Raw genomic sequence first — 18,096 nt, forward strand, 5'->3', positions numbered from 1 at the left:
TCTTTAAAATATACCACTAATCAAGTAGCCATATATGTTGATGATTTTGCAAGGGTAAGGACTTGTAGTCATCTAGCTATTGTGTGTGTGTGTGTGTGTGTGTACACACAAATATTATATATATATAAAATCATAGGTGTTGTCCTCAACACCCTTCTTTTTACAGATAAGACTAAGAGTCAGTGAGAGGAAGTAGCTCTCTAGTTGGCAGAGCTAAAACAAGTCATACAGCCAGAATTTGAATCTTGTCAGGGGGGATCCCTGGGTGGCGCAGCGGTTTGGTGCCTGCCTTTGGCCCAGGGCGCGATCCTGGAGACCCGGGATCGAATCCCACGTCAGGCTCCCGGTGCATGGAGCCTGCTTCTCCCTCTGCCTGTGTCTCTGCCTCTCTCTCTCTCTGTAACTATCATAAATAAATAAAAATTAAAAAAAAAAATATTTGAATCTTGTCAGGGTAACTTCGAAAACTATTCTCTATACCTTTCTGTGTTGCCTGAGTTACTTAAATTACATATATATCCATACTCCACCTCTCTTTCCTACCTACAAAAAATAGTTTACTATTCTTTTGCAAATCTCTTTTATAGTCTTAAGATATTCTGGTTTTGATGAGGAATATTTCATACAGTTTTTGAAACTAAGTCAAGTCCAATTTATTTTCAGTTGTTTTTCATTAAAATATATACAGTTTTATTTATCTGAATCTAAAATCTTTTTAATGCATTCAGATTTTTAAGAAGGGAGGAAAATAAGTAAGTAAGTAAGGGAGGAAAGACAGGACAATAGCCTATCTCCATAATCTGTTTTCACATTAAGTTTTATATACAGTCTTTTTATTTTGATAATTTCAGATAGATCAGTTATAAACACAGCTGCTTTTACATTTTTATAATCACAATTTCAGGACTATGTGAATATGACTTTTTGTAAATTGTTTCTTTTTCACTTGTCAAAGCATTTTTATGGAGAAGATCTATACTGTTTGAAAATAGCACTAGACTTTAGACTATTTTTAAGGATGGTAGGACATACCGCTTATCTTAGCTATGTGGTCGTAACCACTTAAACAACTCTTCAAAATTATTTCAGATTCATTAAATTTTATATGATCCTAGCAAATAACAGATAGATTCTTCCGTAGTCACTTTAATTTTATCTCATGAACTCATATTTGAGGATTTTTCAGCTCTATAAATTATTCTTAGCTGACAAGCAGAGGATAGAACTCCACCAAAAACACTGTTAATATTTATATTAGCATTCTTCACTATTTTCTCCATAATTGATTGTTTTAGCTAATCATTTGAAGCATTTTGCTTATGGCAACTGCATTAAAAAATGCTGCAAATTTGGGCGCCTGGGTGGCTCAGCAGTTTGGTGCCTGCCTTTGGCCCAGGGCGTGATCCTGAGGTCTCAGGATCGAGTACCATGTCGGGCTCCCTGCATGGAGTCTGCTTCTCCCTCTGCCTATGTCTCTGCCCCTCACTGTGTCTCTCATGAATAAATAAAATCTTTAAAAAAAATGCTGCAAATAAACACTAGCTAGTTAAAATTTATCTTTTAAAATGTGCTTAATTTATTTCCCCTTCTGTTTGCTGTCTGATTTATCTATATTCCTATATCTTATTTGGAATAAGGCCGTATTTTCATGAGAGATTTCTTTTAAACTGTGTTTGTGTAGATAACAGTGAAACCTTGAAAATTGAAACAGAGGGAAAAGTTCTATATTCTCATCTCCATAATTGCCTTCAGTTTATTTTCCAGAATAATTTTAACCATCCCATCTAACAGGATTTTTTGTCCTATAATTTCATTAGTCTTCCTATATCAAGGAAATATATTGTAGATTTGAATATGAAATAAATTGTGGTCGACTTCAGTAGTTTTAAGCACTATTTCTTTAGTATCTATTACTATGGGGTACTTAACTTACTATGTTACTTACCATAACATATTCAAAAGAACATCGGAGGGACACTGATGTTAATTACACCTGTATAGAAACCTGAGCTATGCCACTTACTACTAGCGTTGTCACCCTGCCAACTTAAGTCTCAGTCTATAAATTTCTTTACTTATAAAAATTAGGGTTGTGGTACCTATTATGTAGGCTACCTATAAGGATTAACAAGGTCATGTGCATAAAGTTCTAAGCACAAACATTAATTTTCCTTTCTTAGGTGGTAGGGAGGAAACAGAAAGGAATGTGAAATTCTGTTTACCTGAAAGAGTTTACAGTCTAATTTAAAAGGCTTATGATCAGTTGCAAGGTAGAATTAATTGCTATAAAAGAAGTGTAAACATGATGTGTATATACGGGTTCAGGTTAAAAAAAAGTATAGCTTAACAGTATTTTTAAGAGTCAGATGAAATGGCTGGAAGAAGACTCACCGAGCCATCTTTTATCAGCACAGTAGGAAAATGTAATTTGCTTTGAGATAAAATGACTTTTAAATGTGGTTATTAGGTCAAGTTCTTTTCAGTTCAGTAGCTCTGTGATGCCAGCCATAGTAAGTTCATCCCAACTTGATTTATAGGCCTGATTTTAATGTGTTTTTTGTAAAAAGCAGCTATTCCTCCCCAACTACCACTACTACAGAATTCACAGAAACATAGATACTTACTGTAATAATAGGTGTCAGATGAAAAGTGAGAGGTGCTTTATCTTTTGAACCCACCAAAATTGAAATACAACCAATATAACAACCTTTAATCAGTAAGTTCAAGTAAGTCGAGTCTATATTGGAGGTTCTATCAGAATCAAGTGATAGGCTTTAAAAACTTATCCCAATGCAATGAATCTGAGTATCATTTGATAGAACTTTAGTATCTATATAATTATTTTTAAAGATTTTATTCATTTATTTATTTTAGAGAGAGTGCAAGCAGGAGGAGGAACAGAGAGAGGGACAAGCAGATTCCCCGCTTAGCACCCAGAGATCTGACCTGAGCTGAAATCAAGATTCAGACGCTCACACAGACTGAGCCACCCAGGTGCCCCCACGTATTTCTATTTAATCTTAAAAGCTCCGCAAGCAATCCTGGTATGAAACCAGGATTGATAAACACTTCAGAATTTATTTCATTGTCATTGAAGGTTTTTGTTTTTGTTTTTTTGATAAAAAGGGGAGTTGTTGGTTTGAGTTGGAGAGGGCAGGAAGTGAGGTGGAAGAGTGTTTATGCCATCTATTAAAAGTTCTTTGTGATATACCGTAAAGTAGAAATTTTCCTTGTGGAAAACCTGATTAAAGACCAGTAAGGTTTATGATGAGCAAGCTTTTACCTCATTGCTCCATCTTATTAACCTTTCCTGAATAGAGTCAAATGAGAAACTTGATTTGGGGATGTGGGTTTATTTATTTAGCACAGAAGGAAAGGTAAGGGAGAAAAAGTCAGAAAAATCTTAACAGAAGAGCACATTTTATTGTTCTCTCCACATGATAAATTTTGCAAATTAAAAAAAAAAAAAGTTATTTGGGACACTTGGCTGGCTCAGTCCAAATAGCATAGACTCTTGATCTCAGGGTCGAGAGTTTGAGCCTCACGTTGGGTGTAGAGAGTACTCAAATAAATTAAACTTTTTTTTAATTTAAAAATTAAAAGTTACAGTTAATCTACATTAGGTAGAAAATTGGAGAACTCAAAGAAAATAAGGCAGGGGCGCCTGGGTGACTCAGTGGTTGAGCGTCTGCCTTTGGCTCAGGTCGTGATCCGTGATCCCGGGGTCTGGGATTGAGTCCAGCATCAGGCTCCCCATAGGGAGCCTGCTTCTCTCTCTGTCTGTCTCATGAATAAATGTGGTTATATTTGTGTTCCTTTTGTTTCTTTGTTGCTGAGTTGTAGGATAGCAGTCTACAGAAATGGTTAAGAGTTTGTGTCAGATCATCTATATCAGTAACCTTTTTGAGTTATTTTCCCAACATTTTATGATTAAGACTTCCAAATATCTAGAAAAGTTGAAACGATTGTAAGGAGCACCTATACACCTTCTGCCTAGATTCAACAATTGTTAACATTATACCGTACCATACTTGCTTTATCTCTCTTTATGTGTGTGTGAATATATATGCTACTCTTTTTTTTTTTTTTTTCACTGAACCTTTTGATAGCAAACTGCAGACATTTTGGCATATTTTGGCATGCCACTCTTAAAAATGTGGACATTTCGAGGCGTCAGGCTGGCTTGGTTGGTAAAGCATGCAACTCCTGATCTTGGGGTCATGAGTTTAAGTCCCACATTGGGCGTAGAGCTTCCTTGGGAAAAAAAAAAAAGAGAACATCTTTCTACATAACCATAATATAATACTGTTATCATGCCAGTGAAAATTAAGAGTATCATCTAGTACCAAGTACAGATTTTCCCAGTTGTCTCTAGAATGACTGTGATAGTAGTTATTTTGAACGATGGTCTGGTCAGCCTGTTATCTAGCATATTAATGAAGTTTGTAATCAGGTCATTTTTTCTTCCCCTTGCCATTGAAAAAGAAGAGTCTGAGCCAGCTTTGCATATGATGTCCTACATCCTGGATCGTAGGATTTGTTTTGTGTCCTTTAATACCATCCTCTGCTCCCTATTTTCCTATAAATTGGGAATTTGCTTTATTAGATTTAAATTAAACATTTTTGGCAAGAACATAGGACATGGTTCTGCACTCCCTAATGAATCACATCAGGAGGCACACAATGTAAGGTTGTCTTGCTTTTAGACTGTCAGCTTAACTGTGATCAGCTTCGATGTTAGAGCTTGTTCTGCTAACAAGATTAAGTAGCTGCTGTTGTAGAAACCTCTAAGTTTTCCAAAATTTAACAAAATATAAAAAGATTAGGTAGTTTCCTGTTCATGTCTTATTATCATGTTTTAAATAATTTGATCTAAAAATGTTTTTATTAAGATATGTAAGAACAAAAAGTAAATAAAATTTTTACCCACAAAAGCATTAAAATTTCCCAAAAATCCAGTTTAAATTTATATAATTCTACATTTTGTATCTCTTTTCCTTACCTATCATTTAGTGGCAGGGATGAAGAAACTAATGTTCTAATGGCCTGCTTTTCTGTCCTTTCCTATTGCTTTAAACACTAATTTCCTTTTGTGCTAAATCATTCTAGACAATTACTGTTTTTTGTTTTTTGTTTTTTCTGTTAAGCAAGTCAGTTTTAGGAAATGCTTGTGTTGCTGTTGAATTCTAATAGTGGAGTAAATTTCAGAGGAAGCTTCAAATGCCAGTGTGAAATAAGATGTAAACTAGTTAATGGTAATTTGCTAAAATTAACTTGATATTTCAAGTGGAAACTTTTATTGACACAAGTAAGACTTGATACTTATTTAATGAAATGTTCTCATGCTTAGACTATATTACTCGTGATAGAGAAATGAGTGTTTTGCTGTGCTATGTTATGAAATACATGTGATATCCTAGTTTGTCTACTGACACTGGGGTCTTGAATCTCAAAAAAAGGCCTCCGAGGAAGCAGAGGAAAGTGGATCACAGGGAAAATTGGTGGAAGCTCTCAGGCAAATGAGAATTAATCATAGGGGAAACTACCGACAACTTCTGGAGGAGATGCTGACTAGTTACAGGCTAGCTAAAGTAGAGGGAGAAGAAAGCCCTGCTGAACCAGCTGCCACAGCTACTTCTTCGAACAGTGATGCTGGAAACCCAGTGACAATGCAGGAAAGCCATACTGAATCAAAAAGTGATCTTGCTGAATTAGACAGCTATAATGAAGATGCAGGGACAAAGATGAGTGGTAAACAAATATGACTTGACTTTGTGGTAATATTTTTGTGATCTTTGATTTGATGGTTTTTACTTAGGAAGTATAATGTATGCATTTATATAACCGTTTTTGTTATTTGAATCTTGGTAAACTAGTTTTATTACCTTCAGATAGCCTTGTTTTTTTAAGAAGGCCTTTGCATACACCTTTATCAGATAGTTTAAAATTGACTATTTATAGTACTTTGAATTTAATAAAATTCTATGTCATTTCATATTGTATGCCAGAAATGAGGCTACTAGTTATTCGAATCAGTAGTTAACTTCATATTAGATAAGATTAGAGATTACTGATAAGCAAGATGACATTATATTGTGGAAAAACTTGTAAATGTAGAATTCTGCTTCATATTATTTTACATATTAGTACACTCATAGTCAGCTTTGTAATAAATTTGTGTTTTCTTTAGTAACTTTAGTTCTTCAACGAATGGCAGATGCTGGCCTGTAATTTTTTTTTTCTTTCCAAGGATGATAATTTGTGTGTTCTTTGACTTGTTTATACTTTACATCTCTGTAGTTTTATTTTTAGAAGTTCTGAGTTGTTGGATGTGTGGTTATTTTCCTTTCTCTGTATTCTTTATTGAAACCTAATTTTTGAAAAACCTATGTATTATTGATACAGCTTTGGTTTGTACATTCTGTATAGCCTAACTACATACATCAAAATGTATGTCAACCACGTGTTTAGAATGAAATTATAAGTGTTCAAGTCCAAATAAAGCATGTGATGTGGAATAATCTATGCATGTTGTACTTATTTTGAAATTAAAAAAAATTTAAACAACCAGGTTTGGTATATTGGAAGAATACCCATTAGAAATTCATTTATATTGATAGAAAATGTAGAAAACTTTTGACTTGGCTTTTGTCATTAACAAAAGAAAACATTTTGAGAAGTCTTGCTTTCTCAAATCCATTGTTTCTTATCCCCTTTTTGTAATACAAAATATTCATCTGTGGCCAGTATAGACACACATAGTCATGTCAGAGACTTTCCATGATGAGCACATTAAAGATTGCAAGACCCGTCATCTTTGCTATAACTATTCATCAGATATTAAGAAATGCAAGAATTACAGGATATTCTAAATAGTGAATTTTGTTTTCATTAAAATAGGTTTTTAAGATACAAGTAGCTAGTAGTCACATGGGAAAATATTTCTTACAACAAATATTTTGTGAATGTAGAACATTAACTTTTCTTCTTCATGTTTATATTTATCACATATCTAAAGTTACTTACGGTGCCCTAAGTTGAAACTTTGGATCTTCGGATGTAGCTGATGTTTTGATCTATTTTTCCAATGCCAGAATATTTTTAAGTGGTTTGAGAAAGAGGAAGGCATTTGGTGGAGAGGGGAGAAAAAAACCCAACCAGTTATCTATCTGTATTAGATAGATCCATGTGTATACACACAGTATACACCACACACACCTCTCTGTAAAAGTGCCTTTTCAAACAAAGAAAGGAAGGTAATTTGTTCATCTAATTTTGTTTTCTTTTGAAATTCAATCCAACCTGGAAGTGGTGTAGGTAAATAATAATAATATTCTTCCTTTTCTCTTCCTGTAGGGTGCTGGAGATCTAGAAGACCCATGGTAGCCTTATAAACCTTCTAAAATGCTTTTGATTCTGAAAATTGGGGGAAAAAACTTTTAATCACAGTTTTCTTCAATACAAGGGAAAAATATTCTTGTGGATTCCCAACGTTTTATGATATGAGCAGAAAATCATTAGCATTTCCCATCATTTGTTCATATTTGTGTTTTCTGATAATTGCCACTTGTAGCATTGCCTGTACTACAGTATTTTTTGCCAACCTCAGGCATACTGGTTACATCTGTATTGAACTTTGGGCCGTAGGAACCAACGGAGTTATTTCACCACAAATAACAAACTCTGCCTGAGGTGCATGGGAATATAGTTAGCTGTACTCTGAAGATACATTACGTTTTTGTTTTGTTTTGTTTTTGTTTTTGTTTTTTTCTGTTTTTTAGACAAGACACACAACATATAAGCATGTAAGAGTAAAGAATTGTATGGGATGTTCCTTTCTCAGTTCACCAAGTTGGAAGCCTTTTGCAGCTCTGTGGCTTGAAATTTCCTTTGAGCAATTTACTATAGGATATATATTTATTATTAATTGTTATTTAATTTTTTTCTAATTTTACCTGTATTACCGAACTGGGTTTTCCAATAATGTCCAAATTGTAACGTTGCCTGCTTTTCAAGATAAAGTGTATTTGGCAATAATATTATAAACCCTTACAAATTTTATGCATGTATCTACTACATCCTTCAACTCTCACTAGAAAATCTTTTGAAACCAAATGGATTAATTTATGGCTATTTATAATTTGCTTTGACATCTCACTGCTGCAAATTTTTTTAAATGATGAGATTTGCCTTTATAATGTAAATTGTGATTTTTTGTTTTACATGTGGGTTTCTATAGTTTTAATTTTTCAGCTTTTAAGATAAAGTTTTGTGTGTAATTTGGTATAATTTTTAATTGTTTACGTTCTTTTAAAAGCTCAGAATATCACATTGAAATGACTATAAATACATTTAAAATTATCTATTTTAGATCTAAGGAAATATTACAGAGATATTTTCATGGGTTCAGTAACCTTTCATTTTATAACATTGGGCACGGTACAGAGTGGCTGTCACATAAGGTACTTGAAGATTATTATTTTAATTCTATTTTTACAATAACCTTGAATTCTCTTGAGTTTTGCATGTAGTAAATCCAATTAATGCCGAACATGAAGAGTAAAATATTTATCGAAAAGAAGCTATTGGGGTAGGGGAAGCAATGAATGTATCCATTTGTACATGGTTTACATGTTGTGGATGCTTTGTAAACATTTTCCTATATGTTTAAATTGTGTTTCAGCAGGATGTAATTGCCCTTGTGTGTAGTTAAAATGAGTCATCACCTGGTCCTGTGTGAAATGGAATTCATGATATTTTCTGTAACATTTTCCTGAAGCTGTTTCTGGAGAGCCACACGTTTGAATACAGACAGCTTTCCTGATCATTTGATTTATTGTGCACCTGATTTTTTGGTCTAAAAGGAATTATTGCCACAATATATTTTATTTATTCTTTAGATTTTAGCCTTGTAAGTTAAAGTGCTTTACATGATGATGTTTAAAAGCTATCTGTCCCTTTACTGGGTTTGGGGGGTTGTAAAAAGATAGGGAATGAAGAATGCAAAATGGTTTATTGTTCAAACTGTCCACTCTGATCCAACCCTGTACTGATAGTACCTTTCCAGTATGGTATTGTGATGTTTCATACAATGCAGTGAACATAACCAACTTGTTACCTAAATAAAGAATTGATAAAAACAGTGTGACATATTACTATTTGGTATGATTTTTAAAAGTCCAGTTTTGAATGTTACTTTTAAACATTTTACATCATTGGAATATTTTATGTGAAACTTTTCATACAGAACATGTAGAGGAATTAACCAAACTGTGTAGGACGTTGCTAATTTAACCGCTTCTTTGCTCTGAAACTACTCTTTATGCCATTTCCGAAAAATCTTTTTCAGGTGGTGGTTAGTGGCCCTTGAAATACAAATAATGTGTGAATTAGCAAAAGAAAAACCTGAACTAGTCTTGACTAATCTGAATTTTATAGCCCAGCTCTTTTCAAAAAATTTTAGTCTTAAGACCTACTTATGTTCTTTCCATTTATATTTCTAAAGATTAAAGATCGCCAAGAACCTTGCTTTTATGGGTTTTGTTATTTTATATCGCATTAGAAATGAAAGCCAAGAAATTTTACATACTATTTTAATTCATTAAAAAATGAAACCATTGTCTATTAACATAAATAGCATTGTTTTATGAAAAATAATTATTTTCCGAATTTAAATTTAGTGTGACAGGTAGCACTCATTTTTGTTTTTGTAAACCCTCATGTTGGACTGAATTTTTATACCCTTGCATTCATTTTGTTGCAATGTGGCCTTTTGTTGGAAGTATATAAAGAATTCTGGCCTCACAGAAATACATTATTTGGTAATGGGGATTTTAATAGCTTCGGGTTATTGTGGATATTCTATTTGATACATGATTAAAACTTTCGATCTGGTAGTTTCTGGAAGGTTAGGTGCAATGTGAAATTCAAAACTTTATCAGTCAACTTGTACTCTCTTACATTAAAACGCATTTGATCTATCTTGGAGTTTTGAATGGATGCCCTATTTTGGTATGATTTGGTAACATCATGCATTGTATCTTTGGAAAAATACTGGTTCATTGAATTATGCGGTTCTTTAGAATATTGACACATTATTATGCAGTGTTTAAAATTTTTTGTTAATATATCCGATCTCATCAGAAAAAAATCTTTTTGAGTATTGGGACGCTGTCAAGCTCACGGCAATGGATACAGATTTTTCGAAATTCTAATTTTCATTTGAAAGGTGAGATTTTGTCACTGGCAACAAATATTGTCAGTTGTTTTCTTTGAGTGACAGGCTTACTTCATTTATTTCCAAGAAAATGTCTGCTGAATAACTGTAGTCTGTCAATCATTCTTTTGAGTAGAAGTGGTCTCCATGAAAGTGGCTAGTTGAGCACACAGCTTGCTAGCACAAGCGACAGCCATCCCACTTCTGCATGCCGTAGAAACAGTACTGCCCGTGTCGTCATCTAGGATATTAAAAACGTGTATTCAAGGACAGGTGTAATAAAAACTTTTACTGCTTAATCAGGGACACTGTTCACTGAAACTGGCTTTTCTCCCCTTTTCTCTGAGCGTGGCATGAAGTTACAGGAGCAGCTAATTAGTTTGTCTTGATTCACAACCAGGTACCTGCAGTTTTACCACTTACTTCTTTTGCACGTGTAAGTGTCAGTATGTCGAAAAGAATAATTATTAGGAAATAGTTAATAGTTCTGACTTAATAGACCTCCTTGCAAGGCTCCCTGGCATGCTGCGACTTTCACAATTGTTGCCCTGTCCACTGGGGCGGTGGCATCATGTGTTCATTTATTCCAAACATCACAGTGTTCACAGTAAGTGAACCTTAACGACGTGTTAATCTCACATAAAAATTACTTTGGGGGGGCTCCGAGGAGATGGTGACTGTGGCTACTGTGCTACTTAACAAGAAAAGGTGGAATCTTTAATTTGGTATTTTGGCAGGAAACTCCTCTGATAGGTTTCAACTTGGGAAATTCCTATTTTGAGGTCATACTTAAGAGGAGAGTTTGGTTCTCCTATTGCATGTATTCAGATCACTTTAGGCTTTCAGAATGTCTTCAATGACTCTAGATTTGTGTCATTTCCAATAAAATCGTTTTGCCACAATTGAGATGTCACATTGCGTTGGCCAGATAAAGATAGGACTTTCTTTTTTTAATGACCATGGCAGCAAACATATCAGGCTTTTATGCTGAGGTTTCTCTGTTAGATTTTTCAATTTGCTGAACATCCGAGATTTGAGTAACGTTGCCATGGAGGTGTTTTTAAAAAAATAAACTCATGATTTCTGTCCCATGTTTCTTGCCCAATTAGAAGGCTTGGTAATTAAAACACTTACTACTTGAGCTTTTTGTTTTAAATGTGTTAAAAGCAACTGCAGCTCTGAATTCTCCTTAAGTCCTTACGTCAATTTTGTTTTCAGATGTGGGGGATCCATTTGGGTTTTGATATCTTTACATAGTGCTTGGCAGGCTCTCCGGTCACCTACTAGACACTTGGTCTTCATAAGAAACTAGCAAAATTTATTTATTTATTTATTTTGAAACTAGCAAAATTTAAAACTAAGATGAGGTTTGCGTATAATGGATCAATCTTCTATGTGAAAAGAGATGGTACCACCATGCTCTCTGAGGTCTCCTCCCCATCCCCCACCTCGTCAGGCTTCAAAATATCTTAATGACCAGTGAAATGGTATCAGCTGGGGAGAGGTGGTTCTATATTGTTAGCCCAACATTTTGAGCCAGAAATTAGAAATTTGGTTTATATTCCAAACTAAACTACCTGAAATACTTGATGGAATGAGACCATGCGTAAATAAGTATTTTGATGTTATGAACAGCATTTTTGTTTTCAGACAACAAATTGGTCATCAGAAAACAAATGTGTATGCTTTCTGGATGTGGGAAAGTAGGCAATCAAACCAGAGTTGCTGGAGTTAAACTGGGTTTTTATTCAGCTTCAGTCACAGAAATTAACCGGAACTTGTCTATTGAATTTTCTTTTGCTAGCCAAATCATACTTTCTTGTCTTGAATTTAGATCCCATTTTTCAGTGACTTCTCAAATTCACAATTTCTCTTTAAATTTGCCTTGATTTGTGTTCTGAAGATAATCTGATTTAACTAATAAAGGGAAGCATTTGATAAAAGATTTTAGAATACATTTTGTTTTGGGTGGCTGACTAGTAAAGAATCGTATACTGTGATTTTTTTCACGTTAACACAATGCACAATGCAGACAATCCATTATAGTTGTAAAATAGCCAAATACTAATGTAATTATCATTACGACGAGAATTTAAGTTATTTCAGAGAAATTTGCAGAGTTAATTGCTCTTGTAAATTGATTCTTAGTGGGCATTATAATGATTTGATTTGCGTTGTTTTCTATGTTCCATTGCTTTAAGATTTTTCTATTCAATTTTGGGAGTTTTTCTGTAAGCTTTAATGAAAGTGCTAAGCAAGTGTTTATTTTTTGCCCATTGTTTTGGTTTATATATGTTAACCTTGTGGTCTAGAAGTAAACCAGTGTAGCTACTGCTACAGTTTCTTTTCAGGCTGCGACTGCATTACTTCTGGTTCTCTCTTCTTGCTGGTTTTCCTGGCTGTGTTCTCTTCTCCTCCACCCCTTGTCTTGTTTTAGTTTAATTCTACCTGACACACACTTCTGTTAACTTAAATACATCATTTCCTGTTCAAACTTAAGTGGTAGCTGTGCTCTTCTAGTTGAGGAATGAGGGGTACACGATCTCGGTATTATGAGGTTCTCCACCTCATATTCACAACTCTGGTGGAGCAAAACCCCATACCTTTCAAATATGGGTGGAATCAAAGTGTTGGGATTTTTCTTCCCCCTTGACTAATAAACCTAGCCTATAATGGCAAGAATGATTTCTTGAGTAATTAAATCTGTACAACAAACGCATTTTTACATTTCTCATTTTCTTTCTCATCTAATATTTTACATACTATCTCATATCTACCTCTAATGAAAATACTTGGGCATGTATTTGAAGTGAAGAGGACCAGTACAATCCAAGAATTATTCTAATAAAAGGGTCTGATAACCTTCTTGCACTCTTCTGGGTCATTTTATTTTCATTTGTGCTACTATGAGAAGGAGTTTCTGTTTCCTTAAATCTTGAAAACGAGGTGCAATTTATTTTTTCAAAACTCCACAGTGACATGATTCAAGAGGATTGTGGAGTTTATTTTCATAGATTTTGCCTAAGCGTAAGCATCTTCTAAGTCAATGGATATAGTATAAAGTTTATTTTAAATACTCATATATATTTATTTTTATTTTTTATTGTTTTTTTTTTAAATACTCATTTAATAATTGGTATTGAAATTAGTCTTAGGTAGGACTGGCGATCATTACAGAACTTTGATGCTGTTGGAGTGCACTCCCACATTGAGAGTAACTGGATTTTATTCTGGAATTGCAGGTTCTTTAGGAACTGAAAAACATTTTATGAAGAGTTCGCATTTTAAAATTATATATGACCCCAAAATAAACTAATAGTCTTAAGAATTTTCATGTAGTCCAAATTCACTAAAGTGTTATAATTACAAGGGTACCATTTTTTCAACCTCCAGAGCAGTTCTGCTTTTTTCTGTGTTACTTGAGATTCCATCTAAGATTTGATTTAAGGCTTAATGATTTTGAAAAGTTTAAAGACTGGGATCCCTGGGTGGCGCAGCGGTTTGGCGCCTGCCTTTGGCCCAGGGCGCGATCCTGAAGACCGAGGATTGAATCCCACGTCGGCCCACATCGGGCTCCCGGTGCATGGAGCCTGCTTCTCCCTCTGCCTGTGTCTCTGCCTCTCTCTCTCTCTCTCTCTCTCTCTGACTATCATAAATAATTAAAAATTTATTAAAAAATTTTTTTTAAAGACCACTAGCTTCAGAGTATATATACGACTTGGTGAATGAAACTAAACAGCACATACCTTTACAAGGCAGGAAACTCAGAAGAGTGTTGGTTGCACTATGAATGATGTTTACAGGTTTTGGCTTGTTACCCCCAAGTATTAAGATTCACCTATTTAGAAGGTGGGAAAGGGGAATGGAGTTGCACCAAGGATCAGGATCACCCACCACCAGGAGTCAGCCACCTCATTACCCCTTCCCCCACATGTCCACCCACCATGTTTGGTCAGTTTTGATTTTGGTGGGGGGTTGGGGGGTGGTATTATGGGAAGGAAAGGGTGTTATTCTCAGGCCTCAGGTTTGAATTTATCTGCTCATGTTATTACCTCTACATCCCCTCTTCTATAAAACAAGCTAATGGTTAAACAAAAAATAAACTGGTATAATCCTTCTTATGACTGCACCACAATGTATCCCTTTCCCCACTGAGGGATATTTAGATGATATGCAACTTAAAAAAACTGATGGCGGTGGGCACCCTGGCATGCGTCCTTTGAGTACATGTACCAGTGCTTTGCCTAGAAATAAAATTACTACGTTATTAGGTATGCATACCTTCAAGATAATGTTGCAAATGCATTATACTAAAGGTTTATTAGTCTACACTTCCATGAGAAATGTACAAAAATTCCTATTTCTCTGTCCATTTTCCATAATTTAATGCTGATACTGTTGGATTTTACACTTGTTGGTTAGGTGAACATGAAATAGTATGTCTTAATTTGCATATTTGGTTACCTATGAGGCAAACCTCATTTTCTCTCTGTATGACTATTTGAATTTCCTCTGAAATGATTGCTTATATCCTTTGCTCATTTTTCTTTTTGGTTTGCCACTTTTTCATTTATCTGTAGTTTTTTTCTAAATAGTCTTGATGCTAATCCTTTGTTTATATGTGTTGCAAAACCTAGCCTTTTTTTATGCTTTGTATATGGGGTCTTTTGTTATTCATAAATCAGTCTTCTACAGTTTGTACTATTGTCTTTCTTGTTCAAGGAATCCTTGCCATCTCAAGTTCATATATTCTCTCTCTTAAAGTATTCATCCTGGGCAGCCCAGTGGCTCAGCGGTTTGGCGCTGCCTTCGGCCCAGGGCGTGATCCTGGAGACCTGGGATTGAGTCCCACGTCGGGCTCCCAGCATGGATCCTGCTTCTCCCTCTGCCTGTCTCTCTATCTTTCATTCTCTCTCTCTCTCTCTCTCTCTCTCTCTCTCTCATAAATAAATATTAAAAAAAAAAAGTATTCATCCTTCCTCCCAAGCACATATATTTAGGATTTTAATCCATCTTGAGTTTACTGGTTTTTACGGTATAGAGGCAGAGATCCAATTTTTTGCATTCCGCTAGCTAATTGTGCCAGCGCAATGCCAGCCCTGTCACATACCAATTTCTTACATGTGATCCATTTCTCATTTCTCCATCCTCTTCTATTGCCTTTTGTCTAATCCTGTAAAATATCCCACCATTTTAATTAACTGTGGCCTTGTAAATGCTAATACCTGACAGGTAATCATCTAATACCTTCATCTTTCATAACCTTTGTTCCTTTTAATAAAAATGCAATTAATAAGCCCCACTCTCTGCTTCTTAGCAGCCTGCATTCATTTTGGCAGCTTGTATTGAAAATTCTTCACCCTACCTATGAAAATTACTTTGTTTCTGTTGCACATTTACATGTGAAGCTAGTGTGCGGTGCCTTGATTGCTCTAAACCCCCTGCCTTCCCCTGTAAGTCTGGCTGAACCGGTAACAGAGCCCTGCCTGCTAATGTTGGATTCCAAGGCAAATGAAAAAGTCTGTGATAGTGATTCTATCTTTATTTAAAATCTGATATGGTTCCTCATGGTTTTCCCATTAGTTTCTTTTAAATCTTGCATTGTATATTTTTCTAGGTTACTGAATTTTTTGGCCCTAAGGCAATTGTATCATTCATGGCACCTTATGCTCCCCTGATGACTGAATTTCTGGGCCTTTGAAGTGACTGTCTTGAGACCACGTTCCTGATTTGAGGCAGATGTTGGCAAGGAGGAATAACTTAGCCTACTAGTTAGTACCCATTAGCACAAAACAGTTTTTCCTTGGGTGGTTACTGAAAACGCTGGAGAAGCTGGGCTGAGGATCCTCTGCTCCAGCAGCAGCTAGGTGCTATTGGCTTTTCTTCCTTAGGCAGTCAGCCCTCTTAATACTCTAAAAACATAATGTTGAGAGAATCAGCAAGTTCTGCAAGGATGTCATTTAACAGCTTTGATCTCCAAAATATATTCCAAAATGTACTTTTTCATATTTTAATTTCTTTGCAATTGAGAAGCATCTTAGGTCAGTGGCATCTACAATTTCATTGGCTAGGCACAGCTGCTCCTGCTTGGTAATAGTGATTCATATTTCAGTTCCATGATTGAGCTTTGCATATGGTTGGGGCTACATGTGTTAAGTCTAATGCCGTTTAAAATGTCTTTAAAATGATTACATACGATTTAACATAGAAGCAAAGTTATAGTGTAAGCAAAACAGAAATGACAGGACTTGTAAAAAGTCTGTCTTAAAAACCTGTTACAGGGCACCTGGCTGGCTCAGTCAGTGGAGCATATGACTCTTGACCTTAAGGTCCTGAGTTTAACCCCACATTGGGGTAGAGCCTACTTCAAAAACAAAACCAATCGTATTGTAATAAGTATAAAATAATCATAAGTGATATTAAAGCATCATTTTATAGTTTCATTTTTTTCTTAAGTATACATTAAAAGTGGTACCAAAAATAATGGAATCTTAAGAGTTGAGGGATGAGGGAACATGTTATATAATTTATAGGTAAATAATTATAAAACATGCATGGGAATGATAACATTAATTTAGGGCAGTTTATTCAGAAACACTGCAAAGTGTGAGATATTTATTTCCACCCCCCAACCCTCAAAAACCAAAAATGTTAACATGGGTTAAATCTGGGTGATAGGTAAGGGTATCTTATATTCTTTTCTGTAATTTTCTATATGTTTTAATTTTTTATAAAGTTTTGAATTAAAAAATACATTGGGAAGGGATACCAATTTATAATCCTAACATACAAAATGTCTGTATCTTTTGCTTTCTCTCAAGTGTTGTACATTACCAATCTGGTAGGTTTATTGTAATTTATGATTTTTTTATTTAATTCTCAAATTATTTGATTCCTAATGACATTGAACAGTTTTTCTCCTATTTTGGCTAGTTTTTTAATCATCTTTTATTAAAGCCTGTTTGATATGTTGCTTATTATCTGCTAATACAGTTATCATTTATTGATTTGTGAGAGCTCTTTATATATTCAGGAAATCAACTATTCTTTCAAATATGCCATGACTTATTATTTTATTATTTGTCTTTTTAAATAAGGATATTGGGGATAGGACTAAGAACAAAGCACATCTAACAATATGGAAATGACCCAATTCCTGAAAAACTACAAACTCAATAACATGGGTTTATTTTTCCCCCAAAAAAAATCGTATGCCATGATACTTTGTGTTTTTTCTTACACAGTAATATTGTTTTGGTGCCAGTTTTTTACAGTAAGAATAAAGTCTTTCTGCTATGATTGGAGAGGCACAGGTGAGAGCTAAAATGCTCTGAAGAGTATTAGATAGCTCTCTTTGGTCAAAAATACTAAATAATTCTTTTATCCTCCATACGCCATTTGAAATATATAGTGGGATTTATTTTTTATTTTACTTTTTTGAAGAAGTAAAATTTACATACAGTAAACTGCAAAGACCTTAGATGTTTAATTTGATGAGTTTTGAGAAGTGTTGGCTTGGTTATTTATATTCAATAGCATTAGAATTTGGGACACCTGGCTGGCTCAGTCAGAAGAGCATGTGGCTCTTGATCTCAGGGCTGCGAGTTTGGGCCCCATGTTGGCTGTAGAGATTAAAATAAATAAGTAAACTTCAAAAGTTTTAGAATTTTATTATTTTCTTTAACAGTTTGAACCTTCAGTTGTATACTTAGACAATCTTTTCACATTCTGAGTAAGTAAATATTTACATATATTTTTATTTATGACTTTGGTTTTATTATAAATACGTAATACTAGTCAAACTTACTTTGGGGTATTACACCATGGTGAAAATCTAGTATATTTTCCATTATCCCCGTATACCAGCTAATACATAAGCC

At 34.6% G+C, this 18,096-nt stretch overlaps 1 protein-coding gene across 8 annotated transcripts in view; it reads left to right on the forward strand.

Moving 5' to 3' along the window:
- PPM1B (protein phosphatase, Mg2+/Mn2+ dependent 1B) overlaps nucleotides 1-18,096 on the forward strand; it is an 88,614-nt gene that overhangs the window by 69,794 nt on the left and 724 nt on the right. For 5 of the 8 annotated variants that reach the window (XM_035695918.2, XM_025465512.3, XM_025465501.3 and 2 more), the window contains one exon: nucleotides 5,460-6,525. In XM_035695918.2, coding sequence (XP_035551811.1) covers nucleotides 5,460-5,765 — 306 coding nt within the window. In that variant the 3' untranslated portion in view covers nucleotides 5,766-6,525. Of the gene's footprint in view, nucleotides 1-2,874; nucleotides 3,815-5,459; nucleotides 6,526-7,356; nucleotides 9,143-17,903; nucleotides 17,949-18,096 lie in introns of those variants that run through there. The other 3 variants (XM_035695919.2, XM_035695920.2, XM_035695921.2) reach the window with 3 other exon arrangements.

The sequence above is a fragment of the Canis lupus genome, chromosome 10 (genome assembly GCF_003254725.2).
Source record: "Canis lupus dingo isolate Sandy chromosome 10, ASM325472v2, whole genome shotgun sequence".
Classification (NCBI taxonomy): Eukaryota; Metazoa; Chordata; class Mammalia; order Carnivora; family Canidae; genus Canis; species Canis lupus.